General features: G+C 44.2%; 1 protein-coding gene across 1 annotated transcript in view; it reads left to right on the forward strand.

Annotated features, from left to right (window-relative positions):
- Positions 1–2,463: 2,463 nt before the first annotated feature.
- c5 (complement component 5) overlaps positions 2,464–21,191 on the forward strand; it is a 77,788-nt gene continuing 59,060 nt past the window's right edge. The window contains exons 1-11 of the mRNA XM_075467003.1: positions 2,464–2,531; positions 10,326–10,521; positions 10,614–10,767; positions 11,622–11,692; positions 11,771–11,868; positions 11,950–12,032; positions 12,130–12,220; positions 12,305–12,413; positions 14,960–15,092; positions 15,176–15,291; positions 18,849–19,037. Coding sequence (XP_075323118.1) covers positions 2,464–2,531; positions 10,326–10,521; positions 10,614–10,767; positions 11,622–11,692; positions 11,771–11,868; positions 11,950–12,032; positions 12,130–12,220; positions 12,305–12,413; positions 14,960–15,092; positions 15,176–15,291; positions 18,849–19,037 — 1,308 coding nt within the window. The remainder of the gene's footprint in view (positions 2,532–10,325; positions 10,522–10,613; positions 10,768–11,621; positions 11,693–11,770; positions 11,869–11,949; positions 12,033–12,129; positions 12,221–12,304; positions 12,414–14,959; positions 15,093–15,175; positions 15,292–18,848; positions 19,038–21,191) is intronic.

A 21,191-nucleotide genomic window follows, 5' to 3' on the forward strand; every position in this document is an offset into this window, starting at 1 on the left:
ATAAAAAGCACACCGCTGCCTGCGCAATGACCTCGATCGGTGTGCAATGATGTTTGGCTCTCATTAGTCAAAAGGAATTCCGGCAAAATGGGAAAAAGTGGGAAAATTGTGGATGGGAAAATGCATTGAAAAGCACTTAACGAGTCCATTTTGGCACTTAATGAGCTGCCTGCAGAGCTGCCCGCTCGTCACTCAATGAGCGCCAAAATGGCCTATTTTAGAGGCCTTATAACTCAGCCATACAGCATCACACAGACCTCATTCAAAGGTTATATGTGACAAGAGACTCTCAGCTTTAACTGCACCAAAGGGTTTGTTGATACATTATACAGCTTTGACACAACGGCAGTTTACGTTTTAGGTAGACTACATCTCAGCTGAGGTGTCTCTCCCACTGCTTCTCACTCAAAAATTGATACTCCACCAATTCCTCGAACAAAACTCTCTCATGTCCAAAATATCTGGCCGATCTGGACAAATTTTATTTCAAACCGTAGGCATTTGTGTCCTCTTTCACCCAAAGTCACACTTATTGAGCTCTGCCACACATATTTCTCACAAATTGCCTCTGAGCCCAGAGGTCGCCTCTCCATTTCCATTATAAAGGCCTAAAGTCACCAAATTCAGGTAAAAAATTATTTTAAAACTGCCATAAAAAACGAGCCACACATGGTAGCCGAATGAAAATCACACCGCTGGCTTCTGCCGTCTCTTGGGGCGCTGAATTTCAAGAATTATTCGGATACGACTTTTACTTTTTGAACAGCGACCGTTTGTTTCGAGACAGTAGGCTACAGTCAAAATTATAGTCTTATTTTAAGAAGCCATAGTGTGTGCACATATGTCAGTTTGCTCTCTGTCTAACACAGACGAGCCGCAGCTGGTTCCGTCTCCGTAGCAACGCCTTGTTAGCCTGCTCTGTTCTAAGACTGCTTATGAGGGCAGAGCCAAGATGGATGCCCTGTTATAACAGCTTCATGTTATTAAACTCAGACTGTCCCACATATTTATGAGACCGCTCCAAAGTGGCAGCTGAACGCTGTAACATGCAGACGGCGAGCTTTTAGAGATTTATGTTCAGCCCTCAGCAAGAACTGAACTGAACAGTGCTGCCCTCTGTGGCCTCTGGGGGCGCTAACATCCCTTCTCAAGGGCAGATTATAGTTCTGCGTCTATCGTCTTGACGTGTTGCTTTGCTCTGGTCGCGAACCACTTTTCATGTTGTGGTTCTGCAACCTCGGTCTGGAATTTCCAGGGACGCACAGCAGTTTCCCCTCGCGAGAATTTCGGTGGGCGGTGACGAGAACTTCGGCGGCGCCGGCGGAAGTGTTTATCTTTCAAAAAAAAAAAGTGTATGCAAGATATGGATCTGGAGTTGCTCGACATCGAAGAAGAACAGCTTCTTTTATTGGAGTTGGCGAAAATGCAAAGGAGGAAGCCACACAGACAACCGGAAATTCACACCGAGGACCAATCACAGCCGCTTTTGTCTGCGCACTTCCGTTGGTGGTCTGCGTGCGTCTGTCGCGTAGTCAGGATTTTTCTGAGGTGCACGACAACGCGCGCAGAGCCTCTGTGTGGGGGAGTGGTCAAGATTTTGACGCTCGCAGAGGCTCTGCGTCCGAGCGTCAGAGGCTTTGCGTCTGAAGCATAAATCAGCCATTACACCACAAGTCCGGTCTGGTTTGAATATGTCTGTGTCTACTTCGCCATGTCTTTGTGTCCCTGTCCTGATACATGTGGGTGTTTGAAAGAAACTGTAGGAAATATGAAGGATGGTCGCTGAGCCGATATAGAGATGAGTGATGAAGAACTCTGCTGACACAGGCTTAGTCAAACATAGAAATCTTTATTTCTGTCATCAGGTCCGTCTCGAATTTACAGAAAAGATGCATCTTAATCTGGAGAATGTGCGTCTCAATTAGCAGATGGAAGACACACTCTGCCTTTTCAGGGGGGGAGCATGCTTTTTAAAGGCAGAAACTCAACAGCCTGTGTCTTGTCCAGGCATCTAGCCAAGAGATAGTGTATGCGTACTCAAGGCCATACGTACAATTAGCCGATGAAATGTCTTTTACTTCTAATCTTTCCTCATTTGGTTATGTGTTAACTGTTTACTTGAAACCTATGTACTCCATGACTGGTACGAGTCTCAGACACCTCAAAACCAAACTGAGCTGAAATGACCTTTTCATCTCTGGTTACAGGAAACCTCGGCAATGTTAGGCAAGATCAGAAAACACAGACTGTGTAAACTCACCTTTGGGACACACAGAAACCCTCAGCCCTGAATAAACAAGTGGAGAAAGTCCCCGCTGTGTCCTAATTTCCCATCATTGGCAGGTATTTGCCAACAGTTAGGTTGATCAATAACTAAAAAAAACATAACTCCGAGTGTCTGTCGGTCAGCTTGTCAGTTAGTGTGTCTGCAGAGCTCGGCGTACATCTTCCCCCAGCGTAAGGATGAAGGTTTGCATCCTCCTCGTGGGTTTGTGCTGTTTCTGCTGGAGGACACAAGCTGAGTCCAAAGCGTGAGTCAGAACTTTTTCCAGCCTCTGTAGCTGTTATATTAGGTCCGTGTTAGATTAGGATGTCTGTCTGAGGTGCTGTGACGTGCACAGACTCCGAGACGACGTCTCTATTTGAGCCTGAAAACAAAGAGGGGTTCAGTTTCTCCGCCTGAGTTACAGGACCCGGCTCTAAATGGGGTTCCAGAACAGACTTTTTACCCTCCGACGGTCCCTCTGAGCAGTGAGCAGGAGTTCCCCTGCTTCTCCTGAGTAAACTAAAACTTGTACACAGTGTTGGTCAAGTTACTTTAAAAAAGTAATTACTTACAGTTACAAAGTAATTAGTTACTCAGCAAAGTAACTGTGGCGTTATTTTTTTATGTTCAATAACGCTGTTATGTTCTATAACATCTTTAACATCAAATATGTTTATATTAACTGATTGAAGAATAAAAACACTATATACAGTAATTTAGAACATTCGGTATTTATTTGAACTCAATAGATTGCAGCCTGCCATATGATGCATCGAAATAAAAACATAAATATTGAATATAAAATGCTGATGGTGGTCACCTGTGTCTGACTTGAAAAATCGAGTGTTGTTTGTTTTTGAGTGGCTCCGCCTCCTTTGCTGGGGGCTAATGCTAGCTGCCTTTGGGCCTGGGGTTGGGTTAGCTAGCTGCCTTTGGGCCTGGGGTTGGGTGAGCTAGCTGCCTTTGGGCCTGGGGTTGGGTTAGCTAGCTGCCTTTGGGCCTGGGGTTGGGTTAGCTAGCTGCCTTTGGGCTTGGGGTTGGGTTAGCTAGCTGCCTTTGGGCTTGGGGTTGAGTTAGCTAGCTGCCTTTGGGCCTGGGGTTGGGTTAGCTTGCTGCATTTGGGCCTGGGGTTGGGTTAGCTAGCTGCATTTGGGCTTGGGGTTGGGTTAGCAGCTCCATTTGGGCTTGGGGTTGGGTTAGCTAGCTGCATTTGGGCCTGGGGTTGGGTTAGCTAGCTGCATTTGGGCTTGGGGTTGGGTTAGCTAGCTCCATTTGGGCCTGGGGTTGGGTTAGCTAGCTGCATTTGGGCTTGGGGTTGGGTTAGCAGCTGCAGAAGCAACTAGTGCTTCATATTCACATGGGTTGATGTAATGTGCTTCATTAGATTTGAGTTACTGAGGCAGACGTGAAGTTTTTTTCCCTGGGCATAGCGTGCATGTTACATATACATTCTTGCCTTTTATCTCCACGAGTGAGAAGTGGTGCCAGTACTTCCAGTTAGAGGATGCTACCTTTGAACTTCCCTGGCTCGTCGCCATTGTCGCTGTCTTGTGTGTGCTTAGTCGTCAGCAAGTGCAATGAGATAGCGTGAGCAGGGCATCCGCCCACACAGCCAATCATCATCGCATTTGCAACGGCGTCATCATTCCCACCCCTGCTCTCTCCAGGCAGCATGCAGCTGATGTGTAGCCGAAAGCCTACAACCAAATTGTAGTAACGCGCCACTTTATATTCTCAGTAACGATAACGGCGTTGTAACGATGGGGAAAGTAATTAATTAGATTCCTCCGTTACTGGAAAAATAACGCCGTTAGTAACGCCGTTATACTTAAACGCCGTTACTCCCAACACTGCTTGTACATAAGTGTCTTTAAAGGTACTGAGCTCCCAAACAGCAGCGGAGAGCAAAGTTACAATGCTCTATTCAAACATAATAATTGGAAGCAAACAAGAGATCATACAAGACATCCAGGGGTAAATTTTTAATGAGAACGGCTTCAATGAGTTCCAGTCAGAGACTTTTTCTATTGCTTGGTCTTCCTGTGCCGTAATAACAGAGAAACATGAAGAAATCGCAGTGGAAAAACATCAGACATATTTGATGATTGTAAATAAAACAGTAGATAAATACTCTGAGATGAAGACGCAGACAAATACAAAATCATTCACATAAAACGTGATTTTCTACCATTATTCTAGTTGAATGAAGAAATTTCTGTGTTGCATTGCAAGAAGTTCCAACGACAACGAAGCATAAAAGCTAAAAGCAGACTTTCCAAACTCGGCAGCAGAGGCCCGATCTGTAGTAAAAACCAGAGTTTGTAGCACCAATCCCTCTAAATCCAGCAAATCTCCTGCTTTACGCAGGCGGAGGATGCCGGAGGAGGCCAGGTTTTATATGGTAAAGACACCAGTGAGCAAATATTTAAAGAGAAACACACAATTCAAATCAGTTTGGCAGGTGGAGGTAAAGACTGAATGCCCTACAGAAATGATTGGGCAGGTAGAGGTAAGGACTAACTGCCCTACAGAAATGATTGGGCAGGTAGAGGTAAGGACTAACTGCCCTGCAGAAATGATTGGGCAGGCAGAGGTAAGGACTAACTGCCCTGCAGAAATGATAGGGCAGGTAGAGGTAAGGACTAACTGCCCTGCAGAAATTATTGGGCAGGTAGAGGTAAGGACTAACTGCCCTGCAGAAATGATTGGGCAGGCAGAGGTAAGGACTAACTGCCCTGCAGAAATGATAGGGCAGGTAGAGGTAAGGACTAACTGCCCTGCAGAAATGATTGGGCAGGCAGAGGTAAGGACTAACTGCCCTGCAGAAATTATTGGGCAGGTAGAGGTAAGGACTGACTGCCCTGCAGAAATGATAGGGCATGTAGAGGTAAGGACTAACTGCCCTGCAGAAATGATTGGGCAGGTAGAGGTAAGGACTGACTGCCCTACAGAAATGATTGGGCAGGTAGAGGTAAGGACTAACTGCCCCGCAGAAATGATTGGGCAGGTAGAGGTGAGGACTGACTGCCCTACAGAAATGATTGGGCAGGTAGAGGTAAGGACTAACTGCCCCGCAGAAATGATTGGGCAGGTAGAGGTAAGCACTAACTGCCCTACAGAAATGATTGGGCAGGTAGAGGTAAGGACTAACTGCCCTGCAGAAATGATTGGGCAGGTACAGGTAAGGACTAACTGCCCTACAGAAATGATTGGGCAGGTAGAGGTAAGGACTGACTGCCCTACAGAGATGACTGGGTAGGTAGAGGTAAGGACTGACTGCCCTGCAGAAATGATTGGGCAGGCAGAGGTAAGGACTAACTGCCCTGCAGAAATGATTGGGCAGGTAGAGGTAAGGACTAACTGCCCTGCAGAAATGATTGGGCAGGTAGAGGTCAGGACTAACTGCCCTGCAGAAATGATTGGGCAGGTAGAGGTAAGGACTAACTGCCCTGCAGAAATGATTGGGCAGGTAGAGGTAAGGACTAACTGCCCTACAGAAATGATTGGGCAGGTAGAGGTAAGGACTAACTGCCCTGCAGAAATGATTGGGCAGGTAGAGGTAAGGACTAACTGCCCTGCAGAAATGATTGGGCAGGTAGAGGTAAGGACTAACTGCCCTACAGAAATGATTGGGCAGGTAGAGGTAAGGACTGACTGCCCTGCAGAAATGATTGGGCAGGCAGAGGTAAGGACTAACTGCCCTACAGAAATGATTGGGCAGGTAGAAGTAAGGACTAACTGCCCTGCAGAAATGATTGGGCAGGCAGAGGTAAGGACTAACTGCCCTACAGAAATGATTGGGCAGGTAGAAGTAAGGACTGACTGCCCTGCAGAAATGATTGGGCAGGTAGAAGTAAGGACTGACTGCCCTGCAGAAATTATTGGGCAGGTAGAGGTAAGGACTGACTGCCCTGCAGAAATGATTGGGCAGGTAGAGGTAAGGACTGACTGCCCTACAGAAATGATTGGGCAGGTAGAGGTAAGGACTGACTGCCCTACAGAAATTATTGGGTAGGTAGAGGTAAGGACTAACTGCCCTGCAGAAATGATTGGGCAGGTAGAGGTAAGGACTAACTGCCCTGCAGAAATGATTGGGCAGGTAGAGGTAAGGACTGACTGCCCTGCAGAAATTATTGGGTAGGTAGAGGTAAGGACTAACTGCCCTGCAGAAATGATTGGGCAGGTAGAGGTAAGGACTAACTGCCCTGCAGAAATGATTGGGCAGGCAGAGGTAAGGACTGACTGCCCTACAGAAATGATTGGGCAGGTAGAGGTAAGGACTAACTGCCCTGTAGAAATGATTGGGCAGGCAGAGGTAAGGACTAACTGCCCTGCAGAAATGATAGGGCATGTAGAGGTAAGGACTAACTGCCCTGCAGAAATGATTGGGCAGGTAGAGGTAAGGACTAACTGCCCTACAGAAATGATTGGGCAGGCAGAGGTAAGGACTAACTGCCCTGCAGAAATGATTGGGCAGGTAGAGGTAAGGACTGACTGCCCTACAGAAATGATTGGGCAGGTAGAGGTAAGGACTAACTGCCCCGCAGAAATGATTGGGCAGGTAGAGGTGAGGACTGACTGCCCCACAGAAATGATTGGGCAGGTAGAGGTAAGGACTAACTGCCCCGCAGAAATGATTGGGCAGGTAGAGGTAAGCACTAACTGCCCTACAGAAATGATTGGGCAGGTAGAGGTAAGGACTAACTGCCCTACAGAGATGATTGGGTAGGTAGAGGTAAGGACTGACTGCCCTGCAGAAATGATAGGGCAGGTAGAGGTAAGGACTGACTGCCCTGCAGAAATGATTGGGCAGGCAGAGGTAAGGACTAACTGCCCTGCAGAAATGATTGGGCAGGTAGAGGTAAGGACTAACTGCCCTGCAGAAATGATTGGGCAGGTAGAGGTAAGGACTAACTGCCCTGCAGAAATGATTGGGCAGGTAGAGGTAAGGACTAACTGCCCTACAGAAATGATTGGGCAGGTAGAGGTAAGGACTAACTGCCCTACAGAAATGATTGGGCAGGTAGAGGTCAGGACTAACTGCCCTGCAGAAATGATTGGGCAGGTAGAGGTCAGGACTAACTGCCCTGCAGAAATGATTGGGCAGGTAGAGGTAAGGACTAACTGCCCTACAGAAATGATTGGGCAGGTAGAGGTAAGGACTGACTGCCCTACAGAGATGATTGGGCAGGTAGAGGTAAGGACTGACTGCCCTGCAGAAATGATTGGGCAGGTAGAGGTAAGGACTGACTGCCCTGCAGAAATGATTGGGCAGGTAGAGGTAAGGACTGACTGCCCTGCAGAAATGATTGGGCAGGTAGAGGTAAGGACTAACTGCCCTACAGAAATGATTGGGCAGGTAGAGGTAAGGACTAACTGCCCTGCAGAAATGATTGGGCAGGTAGAGGTAAGGACTGACTGCCCTGCAGAAATTATTGGGTAGGTAGAGGTAAGGACTAACTGCCCTGCAGAAATGATTGGGCAGGTAGAGGTAAGGACTGACTGCCCTGCAGAAATTATTGGGTAGGTAGAGGTAAGGACTAACTGCCCTACAGAAATGATTGGGCAGGCAGAGGTAAGGACTAACTGCCCTACAGAAATGATTGGGCAGGTAGAAGTAAGGACTAACTGCCCTGCAGAAATGATTGGGCAGGTAGAAGTAAGGACTGACTGCCCTACAGAGATGATTGGGCAGGTAGAGGTAAGGACTGACTGCCCTACAGAAATGATTGGGCAGGTAGAGGTAAGGACTGACTGCCCTGCAGAAATGATTGGGCAGGTAGAGGTAAGGACTGACTGCCCTGCAGAAATGATTGGGCAGGTAGAGGTAAGGACTGACTGCCCTGCAGAAATGATTGGGCAGGTAGAGGTAAGGACTAACTGCCCTACAGAAATGATTGGGCAGGTAGAGGTAAGGACTAACTGCCCTGCAGAAATGATTGGGCAGGTAGAGGTAAGGACTGACTGCCCTGCAGAAATTATTGGGTAGGTAGAGGTAAGGACTAACTGCCCTGCAGAAATGATTGGGCAGGTAGAGGTAAGGACTGACTGCCCTGCAGAAATTATTGGGTAGGTAGAGGTAAGGACTAACTGCCCTACAGAAATGATTGGGCAGGCAGAGGTAAGGACTAACTGCCCTACAGAAATGATTGGGCAGGTAGAAGTAAGGACTAACTGCCCTGCAGAAATGATTGGGCAGGTAGAAGTAAGGACTAACTGCCCTGCAGAAATGATTGGGCAGGTAGAGGTAAGGACTAACTGCCCTACAGAAATGATTGGGCAGGTAGAGGTAAGGACTAACTGCCCTGCAGAAATGATTGGGCAGGTAGAGGTAAGGACTAACTGCCCTGCAGAAATGATTGGGCAGGTAGAGGTAAGGACTAACTGCCCTACAGAAATGATTGGGCAGGTAGAAGTAAGGACTGACTGCCCTGCAGAAATGATTGGGCAGGTAGAGGTAAGGACTAACTGCCCTGCAGAAATGATTGGGCAGGCAGAGGTAAGGACTAACTGCCCTACAGAAATGATTGGGCAGGTAGAAGTAAGGACTAACTGCCCTGCAGAAATGATTGGGCAGGTAGAAGTAAGGACTGACTGCCCTGCAGAAATTATTGGGCAGGTAGAGGTAAGGACTGACTGCCCTGCAGAAATGATTGGGCAGGTAGAGGTAAGGACTAACTGCCCTGCAGAAATGATTGGGCAGGTAGAGGTAAGGACTGACTGCCCTGCAGAAATTATTGGGCAGGTAGAGGTAAGGACTGACTGCCCTGCAGAAATGATTGGGCAGGTAGAGGTAAGGACTGACTGCCCTACAGAAATGATTGGGCAGGTATAGGTAAGGACTAACTGCCCTGCAGAAATGATTGGGCAGGTAGAGGTAAGGACTGACTGCCCTGCAGAAATTATTGGGCAGGTAGAGGTAAGGACTGACTGCCCTGCAGAAATGATTGGGCAGGTAGAGGTAAGGACTGACTGCCCTGCAGAAATTATTGGGCAGGTAGAGGTAAGGACTAACTGCCCTGCAGAAATTATTGGGCAGGTAGAGGTAAGGACTAACTGCCCTGCAGAAATGATTGGGCAGGTAGAGGTAAGGACTGAATGCCCTACAGAAATGATTGGGCAGGTAGAGGTAAGGACTAACTGCCCTGCAGAAATGATTGGGCAGGTAGAGGTAAGGACTAACTGCCCTGCAGAAATGATTGGGCAGGTAGAGGTAAGGACTGACTGCCCTGCAGAAATGATTGGGTAGGTAGAGGTAAGGACTAACTGCCCTGCAGAAATGATTGGGCAGGTAGAGGTAAGGACTAACTGCCCTGCAGAAATGATTGGGCAGGTAGAGGTAAGGACTGACTGCCCTGCAGAAATGATTGGGCAGGTAGAGGTAAGGACTGACTGCCCTACAGAAATGATTGGGCAGGTATAGGTAAGGACTAACTGCCCTGCAGAAATGATTGGGCAGGTAGAGGTAAGGACTGACTGCCCTGCAGAAATGATTGGGCAGGTAGAGGTAAGGACTGACTGCCCTACAGAAATGATTGGGCAGGTAGAGGTAAGGACTGACTGCCCTGCAGAAATGATTGGGCAGGTAGAGGTAAGGACTGACTGCCCTGCAGAAATGATTGGGCAGGTAGAGGTAAGGACTGAATGCCCTACAGAAATGATTGGGCAGGTAGAGGTAAGGACTGAATGCCCTACAGAAATGATTGGGCAGGTAGAGGTAAGGACTAACTGCCCTGCAGAAATTATTGGGCAGCCATGACTCTCATGATGCAGGTTACAGCTACAAAAATCACAAGAATGCAATAAAACCATAAAAAAAATAAAAAATAAAAAATAAAAAATAAATAAATAAATAAATAAATAAATAAATAAATAAATAAATAAATAAATAAATAAATTAAATTAAATTAAATTAAATAAATTAAATGAAAATAATGAAGAAAAAATAATAATAAAAAAACAAAAAAAAAACAACAACATTTCATTGCAACAAAATGAGCGGTTTTACTTCACATGTCAGAGGTTGGATGTCATTACTAATCAATAACTGCTCTCTCAGGTATCTGGTAGCTGCGCCTGTGTCGCTCCGGCTGGACGCGGAGGAGACTGTGTTCGTGCAGCTGTTCGGTTACACAGTTGAGGCGAGGGTCAGCGTATTTTTGAAGACTTCAATGGCTCCAGGTCACACGGTTTTGGGCAGGGCCGTTGTGATGCTAAACAACGAAAATAACCACCAGGCCATCGCCAAAGTCAGGGTGAGGCGTGGCCGCTGTTTGTAAATGCTTTCAGCTTATCTGAGCACCTGTGACGTTTTCATGATGTCACCTCGTCTCTTGGTCTCTTCTAGTTGTACCCGAATAGTCTGGAAAAAGATGTGAAAGAGGTGATTCTCCACGTGGTTTCAGATGAGATCAACCATCACATCGCTGTGCCCGTCGATCGTGCCAACGGCTTCTTGTTCATCCAAACGGACAAACCGCTGTACACCCCACATCAGAAAGGTGAGGCAGCCTCTTCAGAGTGCTCATTCTGATTGGATATGATCGAACCCAGACTCAGAATAAACCAGGCTTCACAGATGCACTTGAATGTATGTCACTATAAGGAAAGGGAGAGAGGAAAAGAAAGAGAGAAAGGGAAGAAGGAGGGGAAGAGAAGTGAAAGAGAATGGAAGGAAGGAAAGGGAGGAAAGAAAGGGAAGAGAAGGAGAAAGGAAAGAGAAAGGAAAAGGAGAAAAAGTAAAAAAATAAATAAATTACACACTTGGTATTTATAACTAAGCTCAGAAACAGAAAGTAGTTGTGCAAAATTTGGTATGAAGTGTATTATCATCTGTGAACAGCGCCTACTTTAAACTGCAGCATTTTGGTAGTAACAGGTGGTGGTTTGAGGGGGTGAAATGTATTTTATTAATTTTGTCATGTTTTGGTATTGAACATTTTATTTGGTGTTCTTTGTTTTTGTTGTTGTTGTTGTTTTTTTTTGTTGTTGTTTTTTAAAATTGGGCTTATTTCGGGAGTGGTCAGACCAAGAAGTAAATATACATTAAAGTTTGGGATGGATGGATGGATGGATGGATGGATGGATGGAGTTTTTTTTTTTTGCGGGGCTTGAGATAACGAAGCAATGTGGATGTAATGATATCGGCGCTTTCTAATTCACGGCGTGCACATGTCATGCAAGATTGAAACAGGGATATAGCATTTGTTGTCTTCACGGTAAAAGTGGTGTATAGAGTGTAACTGTAACATATTGTATATTAAAAAAAAAACAAAAAAAAAACAGGCTTCACAGTTCATATTCAGATCGTCTTTGTACACCAGCGTTCATCCACTCGTTTTCGTTGTGTGTCTAGTCAAAGTGAGAGCGTTCTCCATGAACCACGAGCTGGCGCCGGCCAAACGCAACGTCTTCCTGACCTTCAAGGTGAGCATCAGGATCTGCAGGAATTCAAAGTGTTTCAAAGTTTTCTGTTTCCACATGATGTAAGTTTGTCCTGCACAGGATCCCGATCAAGCAACGGTGGACATCCAGGAGATGACTGATGCGGACAATGGAATCCCATCTATGCAAAACCCCTTCAAAATCCCCATCAAACCAAAGTACGAAAACCAAAAAAATCCAACCTTGCTGCAACAGCATCGCAGTCCTGGATGTTTGCGCTGATAACTCGTTAATTGCAGGTTGGGTATTTGGACCATCGAAGCTTCTTACACGGATGATTTCACCACGAAAGCAAAGACTGACTTTGAAGTTAAAGAATACGGTGAGATCAGGGAGAATATCACCAGCAACAACAGGTGAAAGTGCTCATGTGTAAAGTATATGATGTAAACTGTTGACCCCTTTCCCTCCTGTAAAAGTTCTTCCCAGTTTCTCCATCCTGGTGGAACCACAGAAAAACTACATCAGTTACAATGAATTTAAAGGTTTCAGCTTCAAGGTGTCTGCCAGGTGAGTGAATATTACCAGAATGTGCAGTTAGAGTGGAAGATCCTTTGCTGTTGTTACAGCCAGTGGTGGTTTAATCTGTCTCAGGTATCTCCACGGTGCCCCGGTGGCCAATGGGGAGCTGTTTCTGCGCTATGGCTACGTTAGTGGAAAAAACGCTCCGGTTATCATCCCAACATCAGTCACCAGAGACAGAGTAAGAACCGTGAAACACATCTGTACAACAGCTGGTAATTCTGCTGCGCATGAGGGACAGACCGACACAATCTTCTTTTGTTTCTGTTACTTGAGTCATGTTGAATTAATGAAAACAGATCGAAACCTCATAAAACCTGAAGAACCAGCCCCAATAAAGGAGTTTAATCCAAACTGATATGTATGTATGACCGGTGTCAGAGTTTGGTCCGCATTGCCGGCAGTAAGTCGGACATGTTTCCTGTGAGGGTTGGACTCCGTCAGGGCTGCCCTTTGTCACCGATTCTGTTCATAATTTTTATGGATAGAATTTCTAGGCGCAGCCAGGGCGTTGAGGGGGTCCGTTTTGGCGACCTCAGAATCGGGTCTCTGCTTTTTGAGGACGATGTGGTTCTGTTGGCGTCGTCGGGCCGTGACCTTCAGCTCTCACTGGAGCGGTTCGCAGCCGAGTGTGAAGCGGCTGGGATGAGAATCAGCACCTCCAAATCCGAGACCATGGTCTTCGGCCGGAAAAGGGTGGAATGCCCTCTCCGGGTCGGGAATGAGATCCTTCCCCAAGTGGAGGAGTTCAAGTATCTCGGGGTCTTGTTCACGAGTGAGGGACGAATGGAGCAGGAGGTTGACAGACGGATTGGTGCGGCATCTGCAGTGATGTGGGCTCTGCACCGGCCCGTCGTGGTGAAGAAGGAGCTCCTACCCTCACCTATGGTCATGACCTGTGGGTAGGGACCGAGAGAACGAGATCCTACCCTCACCTATGGTCACGAGCTGTGGGTAGTGACCGAAAGAACGAGATCCTACCCTCACCTATGGTCACGAGCTGTGGGTAGTGACCGAAAGAACGAGATCCTACCCTCACCTATGGTCACGAGCTGTGGGTAGTGACCGAAAGAACGAGATCCTACCCTCACCTATGGTCACGAGCTGTGGGTAGTGACCGAAAGAACGAGATCCTACCCTCACCTATGGTCACGAGCTGTGGGTAGTGACCGAAAGAACGAGATCCTACCCTCACCTATGGTCACGAGCTGTGGGTAGTGACCGAAAGAACGAGATCCTACCCTCACCTATGGTCACGAGCTGTGGGTAGTGACCAAAAGAACGAGATCCTACCCTCACCTATGGTCACGAGCTGTGGGTAGTGACCGAAAGAACGAGTTCCTACCCTCACCTATGGTCACGAGCTGTGGGTAGGGACCGAAAGAACGAGATCCTACCCTCACCTATGGTCACGAGCTGTGGGTAGGGACCGAAAGAACGAGATCCTACCCTCACCTATGGTCACGAGCTGTGGGTAGTGACCGAAAGAACGAGTTCCTACCCTCACCTATGGTCACGAGCTGTGGGTAGTGACCGAAAGAACGAGATCCTACCCTCACCTATGGTCACGAGCTTTGGGTAGGGACCGAAAGAACGAGATCGCGAATACAAGCGGCCGAAATGAGTTTCCTCCGCAGGGTGTCTGGGCTCTCCCTTAGAGATAGGGTGAGAAGCTCGGTCATCCGGGAGGGGCTCGGAGTAGAACCGCTGCTCCTCCGCATCGAGAGGAGTCAGATGAGGTGGCTCGGGCATCTGGTTAGGATGCCTCCTGGACGCCTCCCTGGTGAGGTGTTCCGGGCCCGTCCCACCGGGGAAGACCCAGGACACGTTGGAGAGACTATGTCTCTCGGCTGGCCTGGGAACGCCTCGGGGTCCCCCCAGAAGAGCTGGAGGAAGTGGCCGGGGACAGGGACGTCTGGGTCTCTTTGCTCAAGCTGCTGCCCCCGCGACCCGATCCCCGGAGAAGCGGAAGATAATGGATGGATGGATGGATCCAACTGATAGATTATGTTGACCCAACCCCCAAAAAAATGGATTTAATTAAACAAAACTGGTTAATGCTGAAGAACAGTACAACTGTGTGTCTTTTGTGTTGATTTAAGTGATTTATTTACCTACAATCAATAAAAAGAAGGACTTAACAAATAGATCTCAGTACATTTATCCTAGTTCAGTATATTTCTTCAGTAATGCGCCTCTGTTAGGTTTTGTATGGGTGACTTCCTTGGTTCGCTCCCCGGTTCTCCCCCCGGTTTTCCCCCCGGTTCGTTCCCCGGTTCTCCCCCTGGTTCGTTCCCCGGTTCGCTCCCCGGTTCGCTCCCCGGTTCTCCCCCCGTTTCGCCCCCCGGTTCTCCCCCTGGTTTGTTTCCCGGTTCGCCCCCTGGTTTGTTTCCCGGTTTGCCCCCCAGTTCATTCCCCGGTTCGTTCCCCGTCCTGTAGTCCCATTCTTCTCTTCCTGCCCCTAAAAGTAATCAGCTCCGGCGTTCCTTTCCTTTGTGGTCTTTGCTCAGGTGATCCTCTTTTAGGTTATCCACCTCCTTGTAGTCCTGGTTCAGAGAGTTCCCATAGTTTCATGTCTGGATACATAAAGCTATGTGTTAATCCGTGAGGTGCAAAGTTTGTGAGCTTACTTTGGTTATTTCTTCACAGAAAAAGAATTGAACTCTTCGTTTGACTTTATATTTGACCACTTGTTGGTGTTCTAACTGCTTGTATGTGCCTCTTTAGCTTTCCTCAGAAGGTGAACTGGAGCTGACGGTTAGAATGCAGAGCGTTCTACAAAGACACGACGGACCCAGAGACCTGGACAGTCTGGTGGGGAAGTACCTGTATATAACTGCGCTGGTGCAGGAGGACACAGGTGCGCCGCCTCCGCCGCTCTAACCCAAGTCTCAACCCTCGCTTTAAAGATTGGTTTCATGCAAACAGGATTTTTTCTCTCAGGTGGAATAACTCAAGAGATAGAGTTTGCTTCTGTGAAGTTTGTCAAGTCCCCGTACCATCTGAGTCTGATATCCACTCCACCCTTCATCAAACCTGGACTTCCTTATAACATCCAGGTGCGTATCAGATCAAGCTGAGAAAAAAAGGTTTTGAGCTAAAATCCTTTAATTAAAGGGATAGTTCGCCTCTTTCTACATGAAGCTGTGTAACATCCCATATCAGCAACATCATTTCTGAACATCTTCTTACCCCCTGCTGCGTCCTGTGAGCAGAGTTCCAGCCTCGTTTTGGTGCTGATGAAGGTAGTCCGGCTAGTTGGCTGGGGTTTAAAAAATAAAGCGTCTTGCTTCTCAAAACAATATGCGTTCAACAGAGTAATACATTTGCATCACAAAATGGTTCTCCAGGAAAAAGTCAGACCTTTCCTTTCCTTTCCTTTCTTTTCCTTTCATTTCCTTTCCTTTCCTTTCCTTTCTTTCCTTCTCTTTGCTTTTCTTTCCTTTCCTTTCCTTTCCTTTCCTTTCCTTTCCTTTCCTTTCCTTTCCTTTCTTTCCTTCTCTTTGCTTTTCTTTCCTTTCATTTCCTTTCCTTTCCTTCTCCTTTCCTTTTCTTTCCTTTCCTTTCCTTTCCTTCTCCTTTCCTTTGCTTTCCTTTCCTTTCCTTTTGTTTCCTTTCCTTTCCTTCTCTTTTCTTTCCTTTCCTTTCCTTTCCTTTCCTTTCCTTTCCTTTTGTTTCCTTTCCTTTCCTTCTCTTTCCTTTCCTTTCCTTTCCTTTCCTTTCCTTTCCTTTCCTTTCCTTTCCTTTCCTTTCCTTTCCTTTCTTTCCTTCTCTTTCCTTTCCTTTCCTTTCCTTTCCTTTCCTTTCCTTTCTTTCCTTCTCTTTCCTTCTCTTTGCTTTTCTTTCCTTTCATTTCCTTTCCTTTCCTTTCCTTTCCTTCTCTTTCCTTTCCTTTCCTTTCCTTTCCTTTCTTTCCTTCTCTTTCCTTCTCTTTGCTTTTCTTTCCTTTCATTTCCTTTCCTTTCCTTTCCTTTCCTTCTCTTTCCTTTCCTTTCCTTTCCTTTCCTTTCTTTCCTTCTCTTTCCTTCTCTTTGCTTTTCTTTCCTTTCATTTCCTTTCCTTTCCTTTCCTTTCATTTCCTTTCCTTTCCTTCTCCTTTCCTTTTCTTTCCTTTCCTTTCCTTTCCTTTCTTTCCTTCTCTTTCCTTCTCTTTGCTTTTCTTTCCTTCTCTTTCCTTCTCTTTGCTTTTCTTTCCTTTCATTTCCTTTCCTTTCCTTCTCCTTTCCTTTCCTTTCATTTCCTTTCCTTCTCCTTTCCTTTCCTTCTCATTTCCTTTGCTTTCCTTTCCTTTCCTTCTCTTTCCTTTCCTTTCCTTTCCTTTCCTTTCCTTCTCCTTTCCTTTTCTTTTCTTTTCTTTTCTTTTCTTTCCTTTCCTTTCCTTTCCTTCTCTTTCCTTTCTTTCCTTCTCTTTCCTTTTCTTTTCTTTCCTTTCCTTTCCTTTCCTTTCCTTTCCTTTCTTTCCTTCTCTTTCCTTTTCTTTTCTTTCCTTTCCTTTCCTTTCCTTTCCTTTTGTTTAATTTCCTTCTCCTTTCCTTTTCTTCCTTTCCTTCTCCTTTCCTTTTCTTTCCTTCTCCTTTCCTTTCCTTCTCCTTTCCTTTTCTTTCCTTTTCTTTCCTTTCCTTTCCTTCTCTTTCCTTTCCTTTCCTTTCCTTTCCTTTCCTTTCCTTTCCTTTCCTTCTCCTTTCCTTTTCTTTTCTTTTCTTTTCTTTTCTTTTCTTTCCTTTCCTTTCCTTTCCTTCTCTTTCCTTTCTTTCCTTCTCTTTCCTTTTCTTTTCTTTCCTTTCCTTTCCTTTCCTTTCCTTTTGTTTAATTTCCTTCTCCTTTCCTTTTCTTTCCTTTTCTTTCCTTTCCTTTCCTTCTCTTTCCTTTCCTTTCCTTTCCTTTCCTTTCCTTTCCTTTCCTTCTCCTTTCCTTTTCTTTTCTTTTCTTTCCTTTTCTTCCTTTCCTTCTCCTTTCCTTTTCTTTCCTTTTCTTTCCTTTCCTTTCCTTCTCTTTCCTTTCCTTTCCTTTCCTTTCCTTTCCTTTCCTTTCCTTTCCTTTCCTTCTCCTTTCCTTTTCTTTTCTTTTCTTTTCTTTTCTTTCCTTTCCTTTCCTTTCCTTCTCTTTCCTTTCTTTCCTTCTCTTTCCTTTCCTTCTCTTTCCTTTCCTTTCCTTTCCTTTCCTTTCCTTTCCTTCTCCTTTCCTTTCCTTTCCTTCTCTTTCCTTTCTTTCCTTCTCTTTCCTTTTCTTTTCTTTCCTTTCCTTTCCTTTCCTTTCCTTTCCTTTCTTTCCTTCTCTTTCCTTTTCTTTTCTTTCCTTTCCTTTCCTTTCCTTTCCTTTTGTTTAATTTCCTTCTCCTTTCCTTTTCTTCCTTTCCTTCTCCTTTCCTTTTCTTTCCTTCTCCTTTCCTTTCCTTCTCCTTTCCTTTTCTTTCCTTTTCTTTCCTTTCCTTTCCTTCTCTTTCCTTTCCTTTCCTTTCCTTTCCTTTCCTTTCCTTTCCTTTCCTTTCCTTCTCCTTTCCTTTTCTTTTCTTTTCTTTTCTTTTCTTTTCTTTCCTTTCCTTTCCTTTCCTTCTCTTTCCTTTCTTTCCTTCTCTTTCCTTTTCTTTTCTTTCCTTTCCTTTCCTTTCCTTTCCTTTTGTTTAATTTCCTTCTCCTTTCCTTTTCTTTCCTTTTCTTTCCTTTCCTTTCCTTCTCTTTCCTTTCCTTTCCTTTCCTTTCCTTTCCTTTCCTTTCCTTCTCCTTTCCTTTTCTTTTCTTTTCTTTCCTTTTCTTCCTTTCCTTCTCCTTTCCTTTTCTTTCCTTTTCTTTCCTTTCCTTTCCTTCTCTTTCCTTTCCTTTCCTTTCCTTTCCTTTCCTTTCCTTTCCTTTCCTTTCCTTCTCCTTTCCTTTTCTTTTCTTTTCTTTTCTTTTCTTTCCTTTCCTTTCCTTTCCTTCTCTTTCCTTTCTTTCCTTCTCTTTCCTTTCCTTCTCTTTCCTTTCCTTTCCTTTCCTTTCCTTTCCTTTCCTTCTCCTTTCCTTCTCTTTCCTTCTCTTTGCTTTTCTTTCCTTTCATTTCCTTTCCTTTCCTTCTCCTTTCCTTTTCTTCCTTTCCTTCTCCTTTCCTTCTCCTTTCCTTTTCTTTCCTTTTCTTTCCTTTCCTTTCCTTCTCTTTCCTTTCCTTTCCTTTCCTTTCCTTTCCTTTCCTTCTCCTTTCCTTTTCTTTTCTTTTCTTTTCTTTTCTTCCTTTCCTTTCCTTTCCTTTCCTTTCCTTTCCTTCTCTTTCCTTTCTTTCCTTCTCTTTCCTTTCCTTTCCTTTCCTTTTGTTTAATTTCCTTCTCCTTTCCTTTTCTTCCTTTTCTTCCTTTCCTTCTCTTTCCGTTCCTTTCCTTTTCTTTCGTATCACTGCCTGCTCTGCTCACAGGACACAGCAGGGGGTTAGTCAATGTTCATAAATGATGTTGCTGATATGGGATGTTACACAGCTTCATGTCAGAAGAGGCGAACTGTCCCTTTAAGCACCCTATCCAACCTCAGCTGAACACATGACATGTTTAACCGCCTGATCCGACAGCTTGCAGAAGCAGCTTCTGGTAAAGAACATCTGCTTTGTGGGCCTGATGTGAAGAAGGGCTGAAAGGTGGCGTCTGTCTCTGCAGGTGCTGGTGAGGGATCACCTGGGCAAGCCGGTGAGCCAGGTTCCCGTGAATCTGGTGAACCGGCAGGAGTTCTCCAGCACCGGGGGGGCCGGGGATATGTCCTGTTCCAAGAGCAGCACCACGGGGGCCAATGGCCTCGCCTACTTCATCTGCAACGTGCTCAAAGACACGACCAAGGGAACCCTGAAGGTAAAGGGGGCGGGGCACCCTCTCAGCTGTTTACATGATGTTGTTGTGTTGTTTACTTGGTTACCTGGTGCTGCTCACTTGTTTACTCATGTTTTACTTGTGTTTGTCTTTTGTTATGAACATGTGGAAGTTCATATCATCTTTACTTTCCTTTAACAATTAATTTATTACTCGTCGTTTACTATGAAGGATAATGAATCAAAGCCAGGATTTCCATTTGTCATCTCCATCAACAACAAATCTAATTCCATCCTAATTCTAGACTCACCAGCTGTTTCTAGTCAAGTGATCGGCACCTCACCGGATATAATATGCAGTATTTCCTCAAACGTTTGCCTGAAGCTCCTTTTCCTTGGTACAAAGTAGTGAAGTGAAGTGAAATTTATTTATATAGCACTTTTCAGCAACAAGGCGATCCAAAGTGCTTTACAACACAGAAACAACAATCAGGTACAGAAATACAGAAATAAAAACATAAAAAAATCAAACACAGAAATACAGATACAGAACATCAATCAGGTAAATTTAGTTAATAGTAGGATTGGTATAACTATAACAGAGAAAAAGTAAATTTAGCTAATAGTAAGATTGGTATAACTATAACAGAGCAAAAGTAAATTTAGCTAACAGTAGGATTGGTATAACTATAACAAAGCAAAAGTAAATTTAGCTAATAGTAGGATTGGTATAACTATAACAAAGCAAAAGTAAATTTAGCTAACAGTAGGATTGGTATAACTATAACAGAACAAAAGTAAATTTAGCTCACAGTAAGATTGGTATAACTATAACAGAGCAAAAGTAAATTTAGCTAACAGTAAGATTGGTATAACTATAACAAAGCAAAAGTAAATTTAGCTAATAGTAGGATTGGTATAACTATAACAGAGCAAAGTAAATTTAGCTCACAGTAAGATTGGTATAACTATAACAGAGCAAAAGTAAATTTAGCTAACAGTAAGATTGGTATAACTATAACAGAGCAAAGTAAATTTAGCTAATAGTAGGATTGGTATAACTATAACAGAGCAAAAGTAAATTTAGCTAATAGTAGGATTGGTATAACTATAACAGAGAAAAGTAAATTTAGCTAACAGTAAGATTGGTATAACTATAACAGGGCAAAAGTAAATTTAGCTAACAGTAAGATTGGTATAACTATAACAGAGAAAAAGTAAATTTAGCTAACAGTAAGATTGGTATAACTATAACAGAGCAAAGTAAATTTAGCTAATAGTAGGATTGGTATAACTATAACAGGGCAAAAGTAAATTTAGCTAACAGTAGGATTGGTATAACTATAACAAAGCAAAAGTAAATTTAGCTAATAGTAGGATTGGTATAACTATAACAAAGCAAAAGTAAATTTAGCTAACAGTAGGATTGGTATAACTATAACAGAACAAAAGTAAATTTAGCTCACAGTAAGATTGGTATAACTATAACAGAGCAAAAGTAAATTTAGCTAACAGTAAGATTGGTATAACTATAACAGAGCAAAAGTAAATTTAGCTAACAATAGGATTGGTATAACTATAACAAAGCAAAAGTAAATTTAGCTAATAGTAGGATTGGTATAACTATAACAAAGCAAAAGTAAATTTAGCTAATAGTAGGATTGGTATAACTATAACAGGGCAAAAGTAAATTTAGCTAACAGTAGGATTGGTATAACTATAACAGGGCAAAAGTAAATTTAGCTAACAGTAGGATTGGTATAACTATAACAGAGCAAAAGTAAATTTAGCTAATAGTAGGATTGGTATAACTATAACAGGGCAAAAGTAAATTTAGCTAACAGTAAGATTGGTATAACTATAACAGAGCAAAGTAAATTTAGCTAATAGTAGGATTGGTATAACTATAACAGAGCAAAAGTAAATTTAGCTAATAGTAGGATTGGTATAACTATAACAGAGAAAAGTAAATTTAGCTAACAGTAAGATTGGTATAACTATAACAGGGCAAAAGTAAATTTAGCTAACAGTAGGATTGGTATAACTATAACAGAGAAAAAGTAAATTTAGCTAACAGTAAGATTGGTATAACTATAACAGAGCAAAGTAAATTTAGCTAATAGTAGGATTGGTATAACTATAACAGGGCAAAAGTAAATTTAGCTAACAGTAGGATTGGTATAACTATAACAGAGCA

Source organism: Odontesthes bonariensis, chromosome 6 (genome assembly GCF_027942865.1).
Source record: "Odontesthes bonariensis isolate fOdoBon6 chromosome 6, fOdoBon6.hap1, whole genome shotgun sequence".
NCBI lineage: Eukaryota > Metazoa > Chordata > Actinopteri > Atheriniformes > Atherinopsidae > Odontesthes > Odontesthes bonariensis.